This window comes from Ursus americanus, chromosome 21, assembly GCF_024610735.1.
Source record: "Ursus americanus isolate L20-20 chromosome 21, mUrsAme1.1.p, whole genome shotgun sequence".
Classification (NCBI taxonomy): domain Eukaryota; kingdom Metazoa; phylum Chordata; class Mammalia; order Carnivora; family Ursidae; genus Ursus; species Ursus americanus.
In genome coordinates, this window is record NC_142147.1 from 57,520,878 (window position 1) to 57,541,427 (window position 20,550).

Consider the following 20,550-nt stretch of genomic DNA (forward strand, 5'->3'; position numbering starts at 1 on the left):
AAACTACATTGCCCAGAAGGATGTGCACCGGGCGTCCGCCCAGGTGGGGGCGGGGCTTCCGGTCTCCTGGAGGCGTACGTCATTCGTGTGCGACGGTTCCGTCCACGCCAGCTATGGGGAGGGGATCGCTGTTCCGTGGCCGCCTCCGGTGAAGCTCTGAAAAAGAGCAGAAAGAAGGCTACCACTCACCTCCGCGCCTTTGAAAGAGCCGTGAGCCTCCCGGTGACCGGCGAGTGCGACAGTCATCCGAGGTCACCCCTCCCGGGGCAGGGGAGGGGTGGCGGTCGGCCGAGCCTGCGGGACCCGCCTGTGTCGCCGCCTCTCCGGGCCCCGCTCTGTGCATAGGGTCCCATGATGGCGGCGGCGTGGATGGACCCTGCGCGGGTGAGTGGACGATGTTTTGGGCGTTGCTGCCTCTCTGCTGCGGAGAGGGCTCCTGGGCAGGCTGGAAGTCGAGAGACGTACTTGATTTCTCTCCGAGTTGCGTTTGTGTAAGACGAGTGGAGAAGGCTTGTCACTTTCTTGATCTTCAGTCGTAGAACAAAATATACAGAGAGAGACTGAATATGCAGATGATCTGACAATTGGCAGACCGTATATAAAAGTAGAACTCTGACCCAAAACTTGAAGCTACCTGCCCAGGAAACTAATCCTTTATCTACCGTTAGCAACCCAGGAAACCAGTCCGCTCTGTCATACTTGGCTGGAAGCCAGATTACTAGCTCTAGTGACAGTCCAGGAAGCTAAACAATGACTTCTGTAAGAGTCGGCCCCAAATAGCCAGGATTTGATTAATAATTGATTCTCCTAATTTTTCCCCCATTTTCAACTTAGGACGTATCAGAAAAACCCATATCTGCACCCCTAACTAATCATATACGATGCTTGGTGAGTGCATGTCAGGGAGTTTTCATAATTTAGACATTCTGGTAGTCCATGTGGACGCCCTAGATGACTTTTCTTTGTTTATATCTATCTGCCAAAAATGGGCTCGGTGGTGTGAGTTTATCCAGCGCCAGAACTGAGTAATATTGCAGGGTTCCTATGTATGAACCAGTTAGTTTATTAGGAATTTCCAGGTGTTTAGTTGAATATTAATTCAAGAGCACTGATAGGACGAAGCTAGAAAGGACAGAGATGTGGGCACTGAAAGTGCACATGAAAAACCACGAGCCGGTGGCTTGGAGCATTTAAATGACAGATCTACAGTAGTGGGGCTGTCCATCTGAGAGTGGACTACCTGAGTTACTTATATTTAACTTGTGGGTCTGGTCACATGCAGGATGTGGTCCTGCATGTGTTAGACATTCCACATTGAGGAAACTGTAGAAAATGGTGAAGGGAGTAACATTAACAAGGCAAACTCCATATGAAGTGTTTTTAAGTCAAAAGACAACACTAGTGGAAACTCAAGATGCCTTAAGAACTGGGGACTTGTAGTCCCTTTAACGAGGACGTGAAGCCCTCAGCATGGGGCAGGCAGCTAGCAGGACCAGTGAGGCTCAGGTACTGCTGTTGTTACTGATACTGTTATTATCACATTCACTCATTCCTCTGACGTCCTAGAGCCCTTGCTGTCTGCATCTCCCGGTCCTCGCGTCATTTCCATTGTCTTGTGTGACCTTCCAGTTGCTCCCACAGAGGAGGCTTCTTTCTCCCTTACGCTGCCGTAGTACATCCAAAGCATTGCCCAAGCCCAGCACAGAGCTTGGCCCTCGGGAGGTACGAGGTGATTCGAGCCTTGATCACTCTGCATCTTTACCAGGGATGTAGGGATGAGCTCTGATCCCATCCAGCAGCCCCAAGGCCAACGCTACTACCTCTGTTTGACTTTCCAGATATCTGTGACCTTCGATGATGTGGCCGTGACTTTTACCCAGGAGGAATGGGGGCAGCTGGACCCGGCCCAGAGGACCCTGTACCAGGAGGTGATGCTGGAAAACTGTGGACTTCTGGTGTCTCTGGGTAAGTCCTCCCCACTCCACCATGGGGAGACCTGCCACCTCCTTGTCAGAGCACCCTGTGGCTCCGGCCTGGCTGGTCAAGAAGGCCTCTGGAGCCCTCCTCCTCTCCCTCATCCCTGCAGCTTCAGTCATTTTCTACATGAATCTCTTTGGGCCTGCTCTCCTGTGTCTGGGCAAGCAGCAGTTCCTCTTTGGCTCCTAGAAAGTAATGGAAGGAAAGGGGGGTGTTCTGCAGAACCGAAAGGGAGGATTTCCAGCTGGGTCCTGTGAGGGACTGATAGAGGTACTGGGAATGACCACGATTATGCCCTGGCTTCTGGTCTGTCGTCCTGGCTTCTCTTTCTGGCTCTCTCTGCTCATGTCACTGTATGCAGAAAGGTTTTTTTTCTGTCTCATCAAAGTGTGACATGACTAGCCACCCAGTCTCTGCCCTCTCTGGCCCCCAGATTCCTCGTCTCTGCGTCTTTGCGTGTTTATATTGTTCCTCTTTCTCTGTCTGCTGCTGGGCTGTGTGGGTTGTCCTTGAGGCAGGAATGGCCACCCGAGCCGGTACTTCTCTGGACCTCTCACCCCAGTGCCCAGCACAGACTGGCCTCCATCCGAGGTTCTTATTTCACATTCCAGAGAGGGAGCTGACTGCATGAGCCTGATTGGCTCAGGTGTCCTTAGCAGGGTTGTGAGTGATGGGATGATCTCCAAGAAGAGGGTGAGTCAGGCAGGCCCCCGGGAGGCCTTTGCCTTCCGTGCCAACAGGTATTGTTCCAAACGACGTGATCTCGGTTATGGGGCTTCTTTGTGTTCGTGTGCCTTCGTGATTGTCACTTGTTTCAAGGGCCGACATCCTCTGCCAGTACAAGAGAGAGAAGTTAGAGTAAACTTCTCAGCGGTTGTGCCCCCAGGAGACATTTGGCAATGTTTGCAGCCACTTTGGGTTGTCCCGCCTTGGGTGAGGGTGGTACTGGCATCTAGTGGTTAGAGTCCAAAGGTGCTGTGAACGTCCTTCGCTGGACAAGACGGCCCTCCTCAGTGAAGAATCATCAATTATCCCACCTGCAGCATCCAGAGTGGCACGGTTGAGAAATACCAGCTTAGATGTTTCTGTGTTTGAGGCGAGTCACCTCAAGGCCATTCAATTTGAGGGAAAGGAGGGCTATAAATCAGAGCTTAGGATGAGACATGCCTATTCTTGGAGAACTGGAATTGTCTGTCAGTGAGAAGAGAAAAAGCAAAATTAGAAAAGTTGGATAGATTAAATATTTCACAACAAAATGTTTCCAAATAAAAAGTCCACTCTCTTTTCCTGCTGACCTCCTCCCTCACCTTCAGTGCTTTCCCTGAGCTCACTGTGCTCGGCTGTGCTGGGCGTCTAGTGATTTCCCCACGGCCAGACCTGCCTCGGGCCTCTGCTTGCTGTTGTGTCTGCCTGGTGAGTGTTCTTGGGCATTTCAGCCTCTCACACGGTCACCCCTTCTGTGCATAATCACCACCTCGCCGCTGTGTCCTGACCAGTGGATCTCCTGGAGGCCCCTCCCCCATCCCTCTCACTTCTCTCATCCTCCTGGTTATAACCTCTATGCCAGTGGTTCTCATCGAGGGATGATATCATCTCCCCGGGGACACTGGGCAGTGTCTGGAGACATTTTTGGTTGTCACAGGTAGGATAGGGGTGGCACAGGGACCTAGTGGGTGGAGACCTGGAATGCTGCCAGACATTCTTAAGCATAGGACAGTTTCCTCCCTGCCTTCCCAACAAAGAATTAGCTTGACCTAAATGTCAGTTGTATGGAGGTTGAGAAACCCTGTTTCAGGGCGCGCATGGACACTTCATCAGCTGGCATGAAGGGATACCCTGACATCATCATTGCATTATTTGTGCGCTTTCTTGTCTCCTGATTGTTGCTGAGGAAAAATCTGGGTTTAGTGCTGAATCTTAACACCTCACCCCTTAACTGTTGCTAATATCCCCTTTGAACAGAGTGAGCATGCAGCCCTGAGTAGGCAGCATGAGCTCACTGGGAATTAAGAAGATTGTTTTGATTTTATTGCTCTGTCTTCAGGGTGACCTGCCATCAAGGCCAGTGACTCCAGTTTCCCACTTACTAGAGTGATACAGATTCCCTTGCTGAAGGAATCTAGGAAAAATAAAAAGTGGGTCAGTTTTAGGAAAAGTGACTAATAATAGTCAAAGCCTGCTCAGGTCCTTGGAGTTCTGTCCCAGGCCCTCTTCCTGCTCCACCCGTATAATCTCGTGGCGTCCCATTGCTCAGGAAATCAGGAAGTTTCGGCCACTGTAGTGAGTCCCCCGTACAGCTTAATTTACTCAGTATGGAACGTACTTCATTTTATGAAGCTGTCCTCTTTTTTTTTTCTTGTAGTAAAAATCTGTTTTATGTTTAATGTTGTTGACTATGTACAATATTTGATGTGTCTGTAAATGTCCGTATGTGACCATATCACTGTGTAGGATTCTCAGTTTTATTATTTCTTAGTAGTTATGAAATTCTGTAGTCTAGAGTCCCCAAGTCTGTCCCTCCCCGGCCCCTGTTCTCTGAGGGTGAATCTTCATGCTCATGTCCCTACCTCACCACCACCTTCCACTTGGTTTGAGGCTGCTCGCCACACACAAGGGTGTTCGCTGTCTCCTCCTTAGTGTCGTGTTTAGAAGACGAAGGTCCAGAGCCAGACCCCCGATGTTCAGTCCTAGCTCTGCTCCTTAAAAACTGTGGCTACAGGCAAGTTACCGAACCTGTCTATGCCTGGGTGTGCTCATTGGTAAATTGGGATAATACATACTTTAGTATATACTTCCTGGGACTGTACCAAGAGTAAATGGGTAACTTATGAACAGGATTCAGAACAGTGCATGGTGTGACCAGGACATGTGCGGGTTAGCAGTTGACAGTCTTGCTGCCCCATTGTTGTTTCTCTCATCATGGTCTTCATCATCCTTCTTGCCTGGACTCAGCACCTCTGGAACGGGGATGTGCGGCTTTGTGGTAAAACCGCACAGACAGCAGATATGGCTAGACCTGGCTTTCCGTTTTGGCTCAGTCATTCACCAGTTCTGTGCTCTTTGGCAAATCACACGACCTGCCTAAGCCTTGGTATCTTCATGTACAAAGTGGTGCTGATTGTAGTATGCACTTGCTGAGGATGCTGTGAGGAAATCCTAAGATAGAATCCTCATTTTGTCCATGGCCTGTAGGAAGAACAATACAAAACTATGCTTAGGATCTAGAAAAAGAGCTAGATCGATGAAGACAAATACCTTGTTTTGAATGAATAAGCCAATATTTTAAATATGTAAGTTGTTTAAATTACTCCATAAATTTATTTCATTTTCGAAATGATATAATGAATTTAAGTTGCTTGACACAGTTCCTTGAATTATGTTTATTTTTTATTACAGTTTGTATTTATATTATGATATTTATGACTATACTCTATATATTGGTTTTTGACTTACTGTGAGGAAAAAAACTCCCTGGCAGTGTGGCATGCCTTTCGTTCCCCGGTTTGTATGTAAGCATTTTGTATGGAGGGGAACAGTTTTTATTCCAAGGTCTTTTTCACGGACTAGATTGAGGGATTTTATTTCTTTATACAAAATCCCTACTGTCTTCTTTCTTTTTCTGTGAACAGGGTGTCCTGTTCCTAGACCTGAGCTGATCTACCAGCTGGAGCACGGGCGGGAGCTGTGGACGGTGAAGAGAGACCTGTCTCAAAGCGCCTATCCAGGTAGGAGCCAAGATGTGGGCACGTGGGAGACCCTGCAGGCTTGAGACCAGGGGGAGGCCACTGGTCCTGGTTCCCTGGGGAAGCTTCTTGTTCTGGCCTCTCTGGTAGTTTGGAAGCCCCGGAGCCCTTTGACCCGAAGTCAGCGTGCCTGGCAGGGGACCCAGAATGTTGCTCACTCCTTCCACCTGCCAAGCTTCAGTGAATGGTCCTGCCACCCAAGCAGGTTGGAGACGGGATACAGCCTCAGAGGATTCCTCACACCTCCACCTCCCCCACATCCAGCTGTCCCCCAGTCCTGTCCATTTCACATCTTGTACGTCTCCTGAATCCATCACTTGCCTCACCTCCCTCAGACCCGTCCCCACACTCAGTACACGCTACCATCATCTTTTCTCTGGGGGATGCTGCTCGTCTCCTAACCGGCCTCTGCATCTGCTGGGGCCTCTAGTCAGCTCTGCGTCCTGCGTGAGCTACCCCGGTGCTCAGACTTTGTTCCGGATGGTTACCACTTCCCCAGCCGCAGATGTCTGAGCATATGACCCCTGAGGGGTCTTTGCGTTGAAAGTCAAGTGCGCCTCCTCCATTGCTTGATCCTGGATCCTCCCGCACTCATTTGGGCTCCGGTGTCTGCACCTTCCCCTTCCATCTGGCGGGCGAGGTCTTGGCCCGGCCCTGGCCGGTTCCTGACCCAGAGTCTAGAGCACACCTTTTCAGGAAATTGTTTTCTTCATTCATATTCTGTTTGTTGTATAATGTAACTTCATCCTTTCTCTACTCAACATAAAAATAGGCTCAAATTCCTTACAGTCGAAGAGAATCAGTAAAAAAGTTCCTGTCTCACATCGTCTTCATCCACTCTCTGCGCGTTCAGTTACTCACGTGTTTTGACTCTCATACACGGTGCTGCCAGGAGCCATCCCGTATCGGTCGTCTTGCACATGATTACGGTGTCTCTGCTGTTTCTTGGAGTGAAATTGTTGGATTATAGGCTATGCAAGCTTCCAAGTTTACTGGATAATTGCCATTGTGTTCTAAAGGACGTGTACCAATTTACACTTTCCCCAGTAAAGCGTGGAGGTTCCTTCGACCCTGTACTTTGTCCACTACTTGATACTCCGAGGCTCCTCAATCGTTGACAAAATTCTGCCCTATACTTGATATTCTCAATTCAGTGTCGATACATGTTGACAAAACTGTATCTCATGTGGTCTTGGTTTGCTTTGCCTTCATTGCTGAGGAGCTTTAGCACCTGATCATATGATTGGTGGTCAGTCTGTATTTTCTCGCTTAAAATGTCATTTCATGATAAATACCTATTTTTCTATTAACTTGTTTGCATTTTCTTTTTGATTTGTAGGGATTCTTTGTATATTCCTTCTGGGTTTTTTTGCATGTGTTAAAATATTCATAGCATAAAACTTAACATTTTATCCATTTTTAAGTATACAGTTGAGTGATACTGAGTACGATCATAATCCCGTGCAGCTATCACCACCATCCATCTCCAGAGCTCTTCATTGTGTAAAACTGAGATTCTATACCCATTATGCAGTAACCCCCCAATCTCTCTGCCCCAGGCCCTGGCAACCACAATTTTACTTTCCATGTCTATGATTTTGACTACTCTAAGTACTTCATATTAGTGGAATGATGCAGTATTTGTGTGTGTGTCTTTATGACTGGCTCATTTCACTTAGCATAATGTCCACAAGTTTCATCCATGTTGTAGCATGTGCCAAAATTTCCTTTCTTTTTAAGGCTCGATAATATTCCATATACCACACTTTGCTGTCCATTCATCCCTCAATGGACACTTCGGTTGCTTCCATGTTTTTTACCTATTGTGAATGATACTGCTTGAACATGGGTGTACAAACATCTTTGAGAACCCGATTTCAATTTTTCTGGGTGTATGACAAGAAATTAAATTGCTGGATCATCTCGCAATTCCATTTTTAACTTTTTGAGGAGCTGCCATACTGTTTCAACAGAGACTATATCATTTTGCATTCCCACTGACAGTGTGCGAGAGTTCCCACTGCTCTTGATCCTCCAGTATTTGTTACTTTCTGATTTTTTGATAGCCATCCTAATGGATGTGAAAGGGTATTCATTGTAGTTTTGATTTGCATTTCCCTAATGATAAGTGATGTTGAACACCTTGTGCTTATTGCCGATTTGTATGTCATCTTTGGTGAAATGTCTGTTGAAGTCTTTTGCCCATTTCTGTATTGTGATTTTTTTGTTGTTGAGTTTTAGTTCTCTATATATTCTGGATATTAATCCCTTATCAGATAAATGATTTGCAAATATGTTCTCCCATTCTTTGGGTTATTCCCTTGCTCTGTTGATAGTATCTTGATGCACAGTTTTTTAATTTTTATGACTCCGGTTTATTTTTTCTTTTGTTGCTTATGGCTTTGTTGTCATATCTAAGAAAGTCATTGCCAAATCCAGTGCCATAGAGGTTTTGCTCCATGTTTTCTAAGAATTTTGTATGTTAAGTCTTACATTTGAGTCTTTGATCCATTTTGAGTTCTTTTTGGCATATGATGTTAGATAAGGGTTAAATTTCATTCTTTGGCATGTAGATACCTAGTTTTCCCAGCACCATTTGTTGTACACACTGTCTTTTTCTCCGTTGAATGGTCTTGGCACCCTTGTCAAAAATGATATGATGATATATGTTAGAGGTCATTGCTGGGTTCTCCATTATATACCCTTGGTCTGTATGACTTATCTTTATGCTAGTACCACATATTTTGATTTCTGTAGTTTTGTTTTGTTTTGGTTTTTGAGTACTGTAGTTTTGTAGTAAGTTTTGAAATCAGGAATTTTGAGTCCTCCAGGTTTGTTCTTTTTCAAGATTTTTTTTTTTTTTTTTTTTTTTTTTTGGTTATTTATGGTCCGTTCTGATACCATATGGATGTTACCATGGTTTTTTATATTTCTGCAAAAAAGTCTTTGGGATTTTCATAGGGATTGCATTGAATCTGTAGATCACTTTAGGTAGTATCAATATCTTAACAATATTAAGACTTTCAATACAAGATCATGGGATGTGTTTCCATTTATTTACATCTTTATTTTAGCAACGTTTTATAGTTTTCATTGTCTAAGTGTTTTACCTTGTTGTTTAGGTTTAACTCCTTTATTCTTTTTGATGCTGTTGTGAGTGGACCTGTTTTTGTAATTTCATTTTCAGGTTGTTTATTATTAGTGTATTAAAATGCAACTGAGTTGTCTGTGTTGACTTTGTATCCTGCTACTTTGTTGAACTCAGTTATTCTAACAGTTACTTTGTGTGGCATCTTTACATTTTTCTACATAAAAGATGATATTATCTGCAAATAAAGATAATTTTACCCTTTCCTTTCCAATTTCAGTGCCTTTTATTTCTCTTTCTAGGCTAATTCCTCTGCCTAGAACTTCCAGTGTTATGTTGCATAGAAGTGGCGATAGTGTACATCCTTGCCTTGTTCTCTATCTTAGAGGAAAAGCTTTCAGTCTTTCACCATTGAATATCATGTTTGCTGTGAGTTTTCTATATACGGCTTTTATTGTATTGAGAAAGTTTCCTTCTATTCCTAGTTTTTTGAGTGTTTTTGTCATGAAAGGATGTTGACTTTCAAAGGCTTTTTCAGTGTCAATTGAGATAATTATGTGGGCTTTTCCCTTCATTCTAGTAACGTGGTGTATTACATTTATCAGTTTTTGTATGTCAAACCACTCTTGAATTACAGCAGTAAACCCCACTTGGTCACAGTGTATGATCCTTTTAACATGCTGCAGAATTTGCTGATATTTTGTTGAGGATTTTTTACATCAATGTTTGGTAAGGTGCATTAGTCTATAATTTTCTTGTAGTGTCTTTGGCTTTGGTATCAGGGTAGTAATGGCCTTAATGATTTAAGAAGTGTTTCCTCCTCTTCAATATTTTGGAAAAGTTTAGGATTGGTATTCTTTTAAAACCTTTGGTAGAATTCATAAATGTAGCTATCAGGGCCAGGGTTTTTCTTTGTTAGGAGGTATCTTTACTACTAATTCAGTCTCCTTACTAGGCAGAGGTCTATTCAGATTTTATATTTCTTACTGATTTAGTCTTCATGGCTTTTGTGTTTCTAGGAAGTTGTCCATTTTATCTCGGTTACCCAATTTGTTGGTGTACAGTTGTTCATAGTACTCTCTTATAATCTTATTTTTATTCCTACAGAATTGGTAGTAATGTCCCCACTTCCATTTCTGATTTCGTTATTTGAATCTCTTTTTTTCTTAGTTCATCTAGCTAAAGGTTTGCCAATTTTTTTTATCTTTTCAAAGAACCACTTTTTGTTTCATTGATTTTTTTCTATTTTCGTATTCTCTATATCATTTCTTTTTAATCTTTACTATTTCCCTCCTTCCCGTCACTGTGGTTTTAGTGTGTTCTTTTCCTACGTCCTTAAGTTGTTGTAAAGTTTGTTGATTTAAGATCTCTTTTGTTATTTGACATAAGCATTTATAGCTATAAATGTCCCTGTTAATACTGCTTTCATTGCATCCTTTAAGTTTTAATATCTTAAGTTTTCATTTTCATTAGAAGTGAGTCATATTTTATATGATATCTTTTTAAATGTGTTGAGACTTAATTTGTGGCCCAACGTGATCTATCCTGGAAAATGTTCCATGTACACTTAAGAAGAACGTATTTACTGTTGTTGGGTAGAATACTCTGTATATGTGTGTTGTGAGAAGTTGGTTTTTTATGTTAAGTCCTCTGTTTCCTTACTTATATTTCGTCCGGTTGTGCTATCCATTATTGAGAATGGGGTATTGGAGTATCCATCTATTACCATAGGATTGCTCTGTCTTCCTTCATTGTGATACTTTTTGCTTCATATATTTTGATGGTCTGTCATTAAGTACATGTTTATAATTGTTATAGTTTCTTGCTGTATTATATGTTTTATTAAAATATAGTGTTTTTCATTGTCTTTTGTAATCTTTTCTGATTTAAAGTCTGTTTTTTCTGATATTAATATGGCCACCCCTGCTCTCTTTTGGTTAGTATTTGCCTTGAGTATCCTTTTCATTTTTTTCACTTTTAATCTGTTTGTGTCTTTGGATTTAAAGTGAATCTCTTATAGATGCACATGGTTGGATCATGTGATTTATGGATTATGCCAGTCTCTGTTTTTTGAGTTTAATCCGTTTATATTTAACATAATTATTGATAGGGAGAGACTTCTGTCATTTTGATACTTGCTTTCTATATGCATTTTAGATTTTTTGTTTCTCATTTCCTGCATTACTATCTTCTCTTGTGTTTAGCTGACTTATTTTTAAAGATTTTATTTATTTATTTGAGGGAGAGCATGAGAGGGGGAGGGGCAGACGGAGAGGGAGAAGGAGACTCCCTGCTGAGCAGGGAGCCCAACTCATGGCTCAATCCCAGGACCCTGGGATCATGACCTGAGCTGAAGGCAAATGTGTAACCAACTGAGCCACCCAGGTGCCCTTTAATTGACTTTTTGTAGTGAAATGTTTAAATTACTTTCTCATTTCCTTTTGTGTACATTCTATAGCTATTTTTTTGTGGTTACCGTGGGAATTGTATTTAGTACCTTAAATTTATAGCATTAATCTAATTTTATACTAACCTTCCTTCAATAACATAAAAAAACTCTCCTTTACAGCTCTGTTCTCAACTCTTTTAGTTGTTCATGTCACAAAAGTATATTTTTATATATTGCATACTCCCAAACTTAAAACTAATAACTCTTTTAAATGCATTAGTCTTTTGAATTATGTAGAAACTATATGTGGAGTTATAACCTGAAGTTACAGTAACACTAGCTTTTAGATTAGTGTAGTTTTTTTTAGTCTCCTAAATCATGTAAAAAACAAAAAGTAGAATTATAAACCATTGTTAAAATAATAATTTTATAGTTGTTCGTATATTTACTTTTATTGGGTTTTTTTAAATACGGCTTTGAATTACTGTCTAGTGTCCTTTCATTTCACCCTGCAGGATTTCCTTGAGAATTTTTGCAAGGCAGGTCTAGTGATAACAGACTTCCTCAGGTTTTACATATAGGACTGTCTTAATTTCTGCCTCTTAAAGGACACTTTTGCCAGATATAGGATTCTTGGTTGACAGGTTTTTTTTCTTTTACCCTCAAATATATTGACCCACTGTTTTCCGGCCTCCCAAGTTTCTGATGAGAGCTCTGCACACAGTCTTATTGAGAATTTCTTGTATGTGACAAGTTGCCTCAAGCTTGCTATCAAGATACTCTGTTTATCTTTGGGTTTCAGAAGTTTGATTTTAAGTTTTGTTGTGAATCTATTTAAGTTCATTTTTCTTGGAGTGCACTGATCTCTTTGGGTATTTATTATTGATGTCTTTCATCAAATTTGGGATATTTTCAGCTGCTATCTTCTTTTACCATTTCTCTTTCTGATTAATCCCACGGTGAGTTATATTGGTTCTGTTAGTGGCATATCACAAGTCCATTAGGGTATGTTTACTTTTCTTAAATCTTTTATTTTTTCCCTGTTCTTTGGACATAATTTTCATTTCCTATATTTAAGTATGCTGATTCTTTCTTCATCCTACTGAAATCTTCCTTTGAATCCATGCAGTGAATTTTTCCTTTATTATACTTTTCTTTCGGTTTCTTTTTAGGTTTCCTTTGTTTATACATAGTTTTCTTGACTTTTCTATATCTTACTTTAGCGCTTTGAGCTTCTTTAACATGGTTGTTGTAAAGTCATGTCCCGTGTGTCTGCATCAGGTGTTTTTTAGGAACAGCTTTTGGAGGGGTTCCATACATGACCTACCATATCCTCAGGGACTTGTTACCCTTTGGCATTGATGTATAGCAATACATGCATGAAGTATTGGCAACCTAGGAATTTCACCTGGCTGGAGGGTCCAGAGTTTTAGTGACTGTCATTACATAAGCAAGATTGAGTCCTTCCCTACATGACTCTGTCCAGAGCTCTTATAGCTCAGAGCACCAACCCTCTAATTACCTGTGGTCAGGCATTGCCTTCAGTCATCTTTTAAGCATGAACTATCAGGGGCCCAAATGAGTTACCGATTCGCATAAATATCCAGTCTGGAATTGACTGTGTCTCCTCTCCTGCACTTTATCTTCTAACCCAGCCTCTTCCCTGGGTCTCCCTTTCATGGTATCAGTAGTCCTAGGACCAGGAAAGAAAGACATTGCTATCCTGGGATTCAGAGGTAGTAGCAAGACAAAGAGACACTATTTTGTTCTTCATTTTCTTTTTCTTCATTTCACTGAAATGCTCATTTTTTTCAATGTTGGGATTACCAACAGACCTTTCTGTGTATTGGATTTCTTTCAGGTGACAAAGGAAAACCCAAGATCACAGAATCTACCGCTAGTGAGCCAGCTCTGTCCGAGGGAGTCTCCCTCCAGGAACAACTAACACAAGGATTTCAAGGGAACTCCCAGGTGCACCAAACTAAGCATCAGGATGGGTCATTGGAAATGCAAGAAGGACACTTGAGACCAGAGATAGACCTCCAGAAGGAGAAGCTCCCTGGGAAATCAAGCTCCGAACATGGCCACATAGGGACAGCTCGTAATGCATGTTCAAGGATTGTACAGGAGCCAGTCCCTCTGGAAAGTGCTGTCCATGACCATGACTCATGTGGATCAGGTAAAGATCCTGTGATTCAGGAAGAAGAAAATATCTTTAAATGCAATGAATGTGGGAAAGTCTTTAACAAGAAACGCCTCCTTGCTCGACATGAGAGGATTCACTCTGGAGTGAAGCCCTATGAATGCACTGAGTGTGGGAAAACATTTAGTAAAAGCACTTATCTCCTTCAACACCACATGGTCCACACAGGGGAGAAGCCCTATAAGTGTATGGAGTGTGGGAAGGCCTTCAACCGTAAGTCACACCTTACACAGCACCAGCGGATTCACAGTGGAGAGAAGCCTTATAAGTGCAATGAGTGTGGGAAGGCCTTCACTCATCGCTCCACTTTTGTCTTGCACAACAGGAGCCACACTGGAGAAAAACCCTTTGTGTGCAAAGAATGTGGAAAAGCCTTCCGAGATAGGCCGGGTTTCATTCGTCACTACATCATCCACAGTGGCGAGAATCCCTATGAATGCTTTGAGTGTGGCAAGGTATTTAAACACAGGTCATACCTCATGTGGCACCAGCAGACTCACACTGGGGAGAAGCCCTATGAGTGCAGTGAGTGTGGGAAAGCCTTCTGTGAGAGTGCAGCCCTCATTCACCACTATGTCATCCACACTGGGGAGAAGCCCTTTGAGTGCCTGGAGTGTGGGAAGGCCTTCAACCACAGGTCATACCTCAAGAGGCACCAGAGGATTCACACTGGGGAGAAACCCTATGTGTGCAGCGAGTGTGGAAAGGCCTTCACCCACTGCTCTACTTTCATCTTGCATAAAAGGGCCCACACTGGAGAAAAACCTTTTGAGTGCAAAGAATGTGGGAAAGCCTTTAGCAATCGTGCAGACCTCATTCGACATTTCAGCATCCACACTGGAGAGAAGCCCTATGAGTGCATGGAGTGTGGGAAGGCCTTCAACCGCCGGTCAGGGCTCACAAGGCACCAGCGGATTCACAGTGGAGAGAAGCCCTATGAATGCGTTGAGTGTGGGAAAACCTTCTGTTGGAGCACAAACCTCATTCGGCACTCTATCATCCACACTGGAGAGAAGCCTTATGAGTGCAGTGAGTGTGGAAAAGCCTTCAGTCGCAGCTCATCCCTCACTCAGCATCAGAGGATTCATACTGGGAGAAACTCTGTCAGTGTAACGGAAGTGGGAAGACCCTTCACGAGTGGGCAGTCCTCAGTCAACCTCCAAGAGCTCCTATTGGGGAAAGACTTCTTGGATGTAACCACTGAGGAAACATCTTACTCAGAATCTGATCATTCATACCAAAGAGAAACCCCTCAGTTTCCTTCCCTATGAGAAACCCTTCTGTTGCAGGATATCATTTGTCATCTAAGGAGTCAGACTGGAAATTGACCCAGTCTAGAGCCTTATTCTACATCTGAGAATTCATCCAGGGAGAGATCCAGTGGTTATATGCATGTAGGAAAATCTCCAGCTACATCTTTTTAATTTATACTGCAGTATTATCTCAGGAATTTTTTTTTCTTTTCTTTTCTTTTTTTTTTTTTTTCTTTTTTTCTTTTTAAAGAAATAGAGACTTAGAAGAGAAAATGAACTGCAAACACAAACACATTTTCTTTCAGACTTCTTTGCCAACCCTTTGGCACTCTGTCATGGATTCTCCAGTTTACTTGGCAGGAGGAGGGTTTTGTTTTAGAGGTAAAGGACCTAGACTTTTATGTGTCTTGTATATACATTCATTGCTGTCCACTGTCAAGAGAGTTCATTGAGAGCAGGTTTGGAAACTTCCTGAACATCTTCTTTGTTGTAAAACATTGTCTCTGTTCTTAAGGAGCTTAATTTTTGTGAGAAATACAAAGGCTGGAGCCATCGAACACCTTTATATCGAGGAGATAAGAGTACACATATGAATGGGCACATTTTATTGCACCAGTTAAAATTGTTTAAGGCTTTGATTTTTTTTTTTTTTTAAATGAACTTTCATGTGGTTTTAAGGAGCTGATACTTAGACTTTTTCTTGGTCCTGTAGTATTGGTTTACTTGATTGCTGTAATTAGATGGTAAATCTTCTAGTTTGTGTAAAATGATTTCTCTCTCCTTATTCTTTTTATTTAAAACTGATTTAGCACTCCTCATTACTTTGAATTTCCACATAAACTTTTGGAGAAGCTTGTCTATTTTATGAAAAAATCTATTGAATTTCAATAGAAATTGAGTTAAATTGTCAGATCAATTTGTTGAGATTTGACATCTTTACCGTGTTGAGTCTTCAATTTACGAACACAGTATGTCTCTATGTTTAAGTATTGCTTGATTTACTTCATCACTGTTTTATAAATTTCAATAATAGGTCCTGTATGATTTTTATAAGGTTTATATCTAGGGTTTTTTTTTTTCTTTTATTATAAGTGGCGTTGATTTTTAAACTTTCAATTTCCACACAAGTTTTGGTAGTATGCAGAAACGTAATTAAAATTTGAATGTCATTTTGGTATCCTGCAACCCTGCTGAACTGTAGGCGTTTATTTGTTTTGATAGAATGCTTTGGGGTTAGAAAACATAGAAGTATTATCTACAAAAGAGACAGTTTTACTTCTTCCTTACCATCTGTATACCTAGTATTTTCTTTTCTCGTCTGCTGTACTAGCTAGGATTTCCAGTATGTTGTTGAACAGTAGTAGTAAGAATGGATATCCTTGTCTGGTTTCTGATATTAGAGGGAAAACATTCAGTTTTTCATCAAGTCTGATGTTAGTGTAAGGGTTTTTTTATAGAAGTTTCTTATCAAGTTAGAAATTTTCCCATATTCCTAATTTGCTATGTGTTTTTTTCCTTGTTATTGTGAATGTTGAATTTTATCATACGCTTTTTCTCTACCAATTGATATAATTTTGTGTTTTTTCATCTGTAGCTTGTTGATATGATGTATTACATTAATTTGAGTTTTGAATGTGGAATCAGCTTTATGTTCTTGAAATAAGCCCTACTTAGTTTAGAGTATAATTATTTTTGTATATTACATTACAGTATTCAGTATGCTAGTGTGTTGTTGAGGAAGTTTTCCTCTAATTTCATGAGTGGTAATAATACTAGTTCATTCTTTCATTCATTTTTGTTTGTTTTTTGTCTTTCGTTTGTTTCATACTGCCATTGGTTTTGGTGTCTAGGTGATAGTGGCCTCCCAATATGTATTGGGAGTATTCTTTTATTATGTGGAAGATAGTATATAGAATTGGTTTTATTTTTAATGTTTGGTAGCATTCTCCAGTGAACCATTTATGCCTGGAGATTTTTCTCTGGATGCTTTTTAATTATGTATTTATTTTATTTAATATGTATAGAACTGTTCAGAATATCTGTTTCATATTGGATGAATTTTCATAGTTGTCCTTTTTTAGGAATTGTTCCATTTCATCTAAATTTTCTTATTTGTTTCAAGTATTCCTTTATTATATTGTTTATGGTGGAAGAATCTACTCATACCTCCTGTTAAATTCCTGATATTGGAAATGTGTCAACTCTCTTTTTTATCTTTGTTAATCTTCTTAGATACTTACCATTTTTTGAGTCTTTTTAAAGAAGCAGCACTTTATACCACTGTTTTTTCTCTCTTTTTGTTCCTGATCTCACTGATACTTGTATTGACCTTTATTATTCTTCCATCTGCTTTGCTGGTATTTTCCTTCATCATTTCTTGGGATAGATGCTTAGATTACTGATTTGGGCTTTTCTAATATAAGCATTACATTCTATAAATTTTCCTCAGCACTTTCCTCACAAGTTGTAATACATTTTAATTACATTTCATTTGGTTCTAAGAATTTCTTTATTCAAGACTTCCTCTCTAACCTATAAATTATTTAGAAGTACATTGTTTAATTTCCTAGTGTTTGGAGTATTTCATGCTTTTTGATAATGACTTCTCATTTGTTTTATATTTGATCTGGTTGTTTAAATTTGTTGAGATTGCTTTATGACCCAAAATATGGTCTATCTTGATGAATGTTTATAAGGTTGCTTGAAAAGAATGTGTATTCTACTGTCATGGGATGGAGTTTGTATAAATGCCCACGTGATCCTGTTGGTTGATGATGTTATTCAGATTTTCTCTATCTTTGATGATTTTCTGTTTAGTATTGCTCTCAATAGCTGCGAGAGGGATTTTGAAGTCCTGCAGTATAATCTGGAATTGTCTGTTTCTCCTTTTAAGTTCTATCAGTTTTTGCTTTGAGTATTTCAAAGCTCTGTTGTAGGTGCATACACATTTAGGATTGCTCTGTCATCTTGGTGTGTTGACTTTTATGTCATTGTGTAATGTCCCTTTTTGCCCCTGTAAATTTTCTTTGGAGTATACTTTATCTGATATTAATATAGTCACTGTTGCATTTTTGGGGTAATATTGTGCACTTTTTGGTTTATATTGTTCCATAATTTTATTTTCAGCCTTATGTATATGATTTGAAGTGAGTCCCCGGGAATAGCACATATTCAGGCCATGCTTTGTTTTTATCTATTTTGCGGATTTCTTTTTTTCAGTTGCTGTATTTAGACCATTTAAGTTTAAAGTAATTACTGATATGTTAGGGCTTAAGTTTGCCACTTTTTGATTTGGTTTTTCTTTGTTCCCTGTTTATTTTTCCTCTGTTGTTTTGGGTTTTTTTGTTTGTTTTTTATCTTTTGTTTTGCCTTCCTGTGGGTTACTTTAATTTTTAGAATTCCATTTGATATATCTATGATGTTTTTGAGTATATCTCTTTGTATTTTAGTAGTTATTTTAGGTATTGTTTTATACACATATAATTTATCACAGCCAATGGTGTCAATACCTTAGCACTTTGATATGTAGAAATCTTACTTTCATTGGTTCCTTTCCATTCCCCACTCTTTAGTGTAATTGTGTTAAGTACTTCCTCTTTATACACTGAGCATCATAGTGGATGATGTTTTTTGCTTCAACTATCAAACAATTTTTGCAAAACCCATGAGAAGTGTAGTCTGTTTACCTCTACTTTTATCCATTCCATTATTCTTTCTTCTTAAAATCTCAAGATTTTTTTTTTTTTTTGGTTAGCATTTCCTTTCTTTTTTGCAAACTCCTATACAGATCTTCCTTCACTTGTGATGGAGTTACACGTCAATAAACCCTTTTTAAGTTGAAAATACCGCAGTCAAAAATGCATGTAGTACACCTAACGTACTGACCATCATAGTTTAACTAGCCTGTGTTGCGCATACTCAGAACACGTACATTAGTTTACAGTTGGGCAGAGTCATGTGACACAAAACTTGTTTTATAATAAAGTGTTGAATATCTCTTGTAATATACTGACTACTATACCGAAAGTGAAAAACTATGATTGTATGGGTACTTATTAACATACACAGCTGGGCCTAAAGAATGTTTGAAGTGGTGAACTAAAATTAATTGCTGGATAATGGGGATGCTACAGTGACAAGATCACCAATTTCTCTTCCTTGTGATGAGGCTGAGGAATGGCTGGTAGACGGCACTAGGACATCAACACTTGTTGATGGTTTAGCCAGTATAGTGTTCTTTGGGAAGATACCAAGTTTTGACTGTGCAGTTTGTTTCTTTTTATTATTTATTTTTCTGTAGCAAGCAAGAGCATCCTGTATCTGCCCATCAGCTCTTGTGAATGTCTTGTGCCTGACATCCATGTCTTCTAACTTCCAAATGCCACTGCTGATAGTAGCAGAGTCCTCTGTCAGTTTGTGACCTTTCTTGTTGCTTCATGTGTAACAGTTTCTACGTCAACTTCTTTATTTCTTTGTCCTTCCAGTTTGATCAGCTCCTCAATAGAAAGCTTTTCAGCCTCAGTGCCAACAAGCTCAGGAATATCCTCATTATTAATGTCCAACCCTGGCTGTTTCCCAAGCACTAGTATCTTGTTACTTACTATTCATCAACACCAGAATCTTTGCTAAATCCTCTGAGTGTGTTCACATATATCTTCTATCGTGCATTGCTACATGACTTCTCATTCAAAGAATGTGAAAATCTTTCTAAAACTTGGAGCATTTGGCTAGATTCAGTCACTTCAGCAGCCTATACAAATCGCATAAGTAGTATGCTTTGAACATACCTGTTGCACCTTGGTCCATTGATTGAGTGTAGTTGTCTTTGTTGGCAAATGTACATTGACATCAGGGTGTATGTCCCTGAAATGCTGTGGATGCCCTGAAGCATTATCTCAGATAAGAAGAATCTTGAATGGGATGTTGTCTTGCCTACAGTAGTCTCTTGCCTGTGGAATAAAACAGTTTGAAAACGAGTCTTTAAACAGTGCTAATGTCATCCAGGTTTTCTTGTTATGGTGATAATAAATGGGAAGCACATACTTGCTCACGTTCTTGAATACTCTAGGGTTCTCTGAGTAAAAAAGTCTTTCATTTGAACTCTGAAACATTTCCACCCAAAAGCAGCATTATATGTTTTTCAGTGCTTTGAATCCTGGCACTGTCTTGGACTCGACAAATGTATGAATGCCCCAGCATAACCCTTCCAGAACAAGTTTGTTTTATTGTCATTGAGTATTTGTTCTGGCAAGTATTTCTCATCCACAGTTACGCTATGCAGCTCTTCCTTAAAAGCTTCAGCACCTTCAGTATGGGCACTTTCTGCCTCACTGCTAACCTTCACATTATGAAAATTATGGTGCCTTATGAAGCACTGGAATCGCTTAAGACTTTCTATAAACATTTGTGTATCTGTGGGGTCATCAGCATGCTTTTTAGTATATTGAAAAGACTTCTTCCCTTAGGTTGGATTGTCAGTGGGCTAAATAGTATGTGCTATTGTATTTGGTCTTCTGTCCATGTGCCAAGTAATTTCTCAAGGTCGTCAATCGGCCCATCTCTTTTCTTCTTGATGACAGTGGATTTAAACCAATACTGACCATTAATATGATTGTTGGTTAAGAAAGTCCTAACTCACATGTGATGGCCATTACTAGCTTGCCACCTTCATGCTAGGTAATTATCTTGAGTTTTTTCTCAAGAGTAATTGCCTTTCTCTTCTCACCAGAGGCGGGAGGCACAGATGGGTGTTTTGTAGAAATGATGGGATGGGAAAACACAAGACACGATACCCAGAAATGCTGGCAGCATAGTACACTGTAGAGTATCAGTACTCTACCCTTGTGATTGCAGGGCTGACTGGGAGATGTGCTGCCCTAGCGTCACAAGCGAGTATC

At 40.5% G+C, this 20,550-nt stretch overlaps 1 protein-coding gene across 1 annotated transcript; it reads left to right on the top strand.

Moving 5' to 3' along the window:
- The first annotated feature begins 97 nt into the window (after window positions 1-97).
- ZNF805 (zinc finger protein 805) lies at window positions 98-18,401 on the top strand. Its single transcript, XM_087853284.1, has 4 exons — window positions 98-384; window positions 1,839-1,965; window positions 5,607-5,702; window positions 13,059-18,401. The coding sequence occupies exons 1-4, from the start codon at window positions 352-354 to the stop codon at window positions 14,669-14,671; spliced, it is 1,869 nt and encodes a 622-aa protein (XP_087709410.1). The 5' UTR covers window positions 98-351; the 3' UTR covers window positions 14,672-18,401.
- The last annotated feature ends 2,149 nt before the right edge of the window (window positions 18,402-20,550 follow it).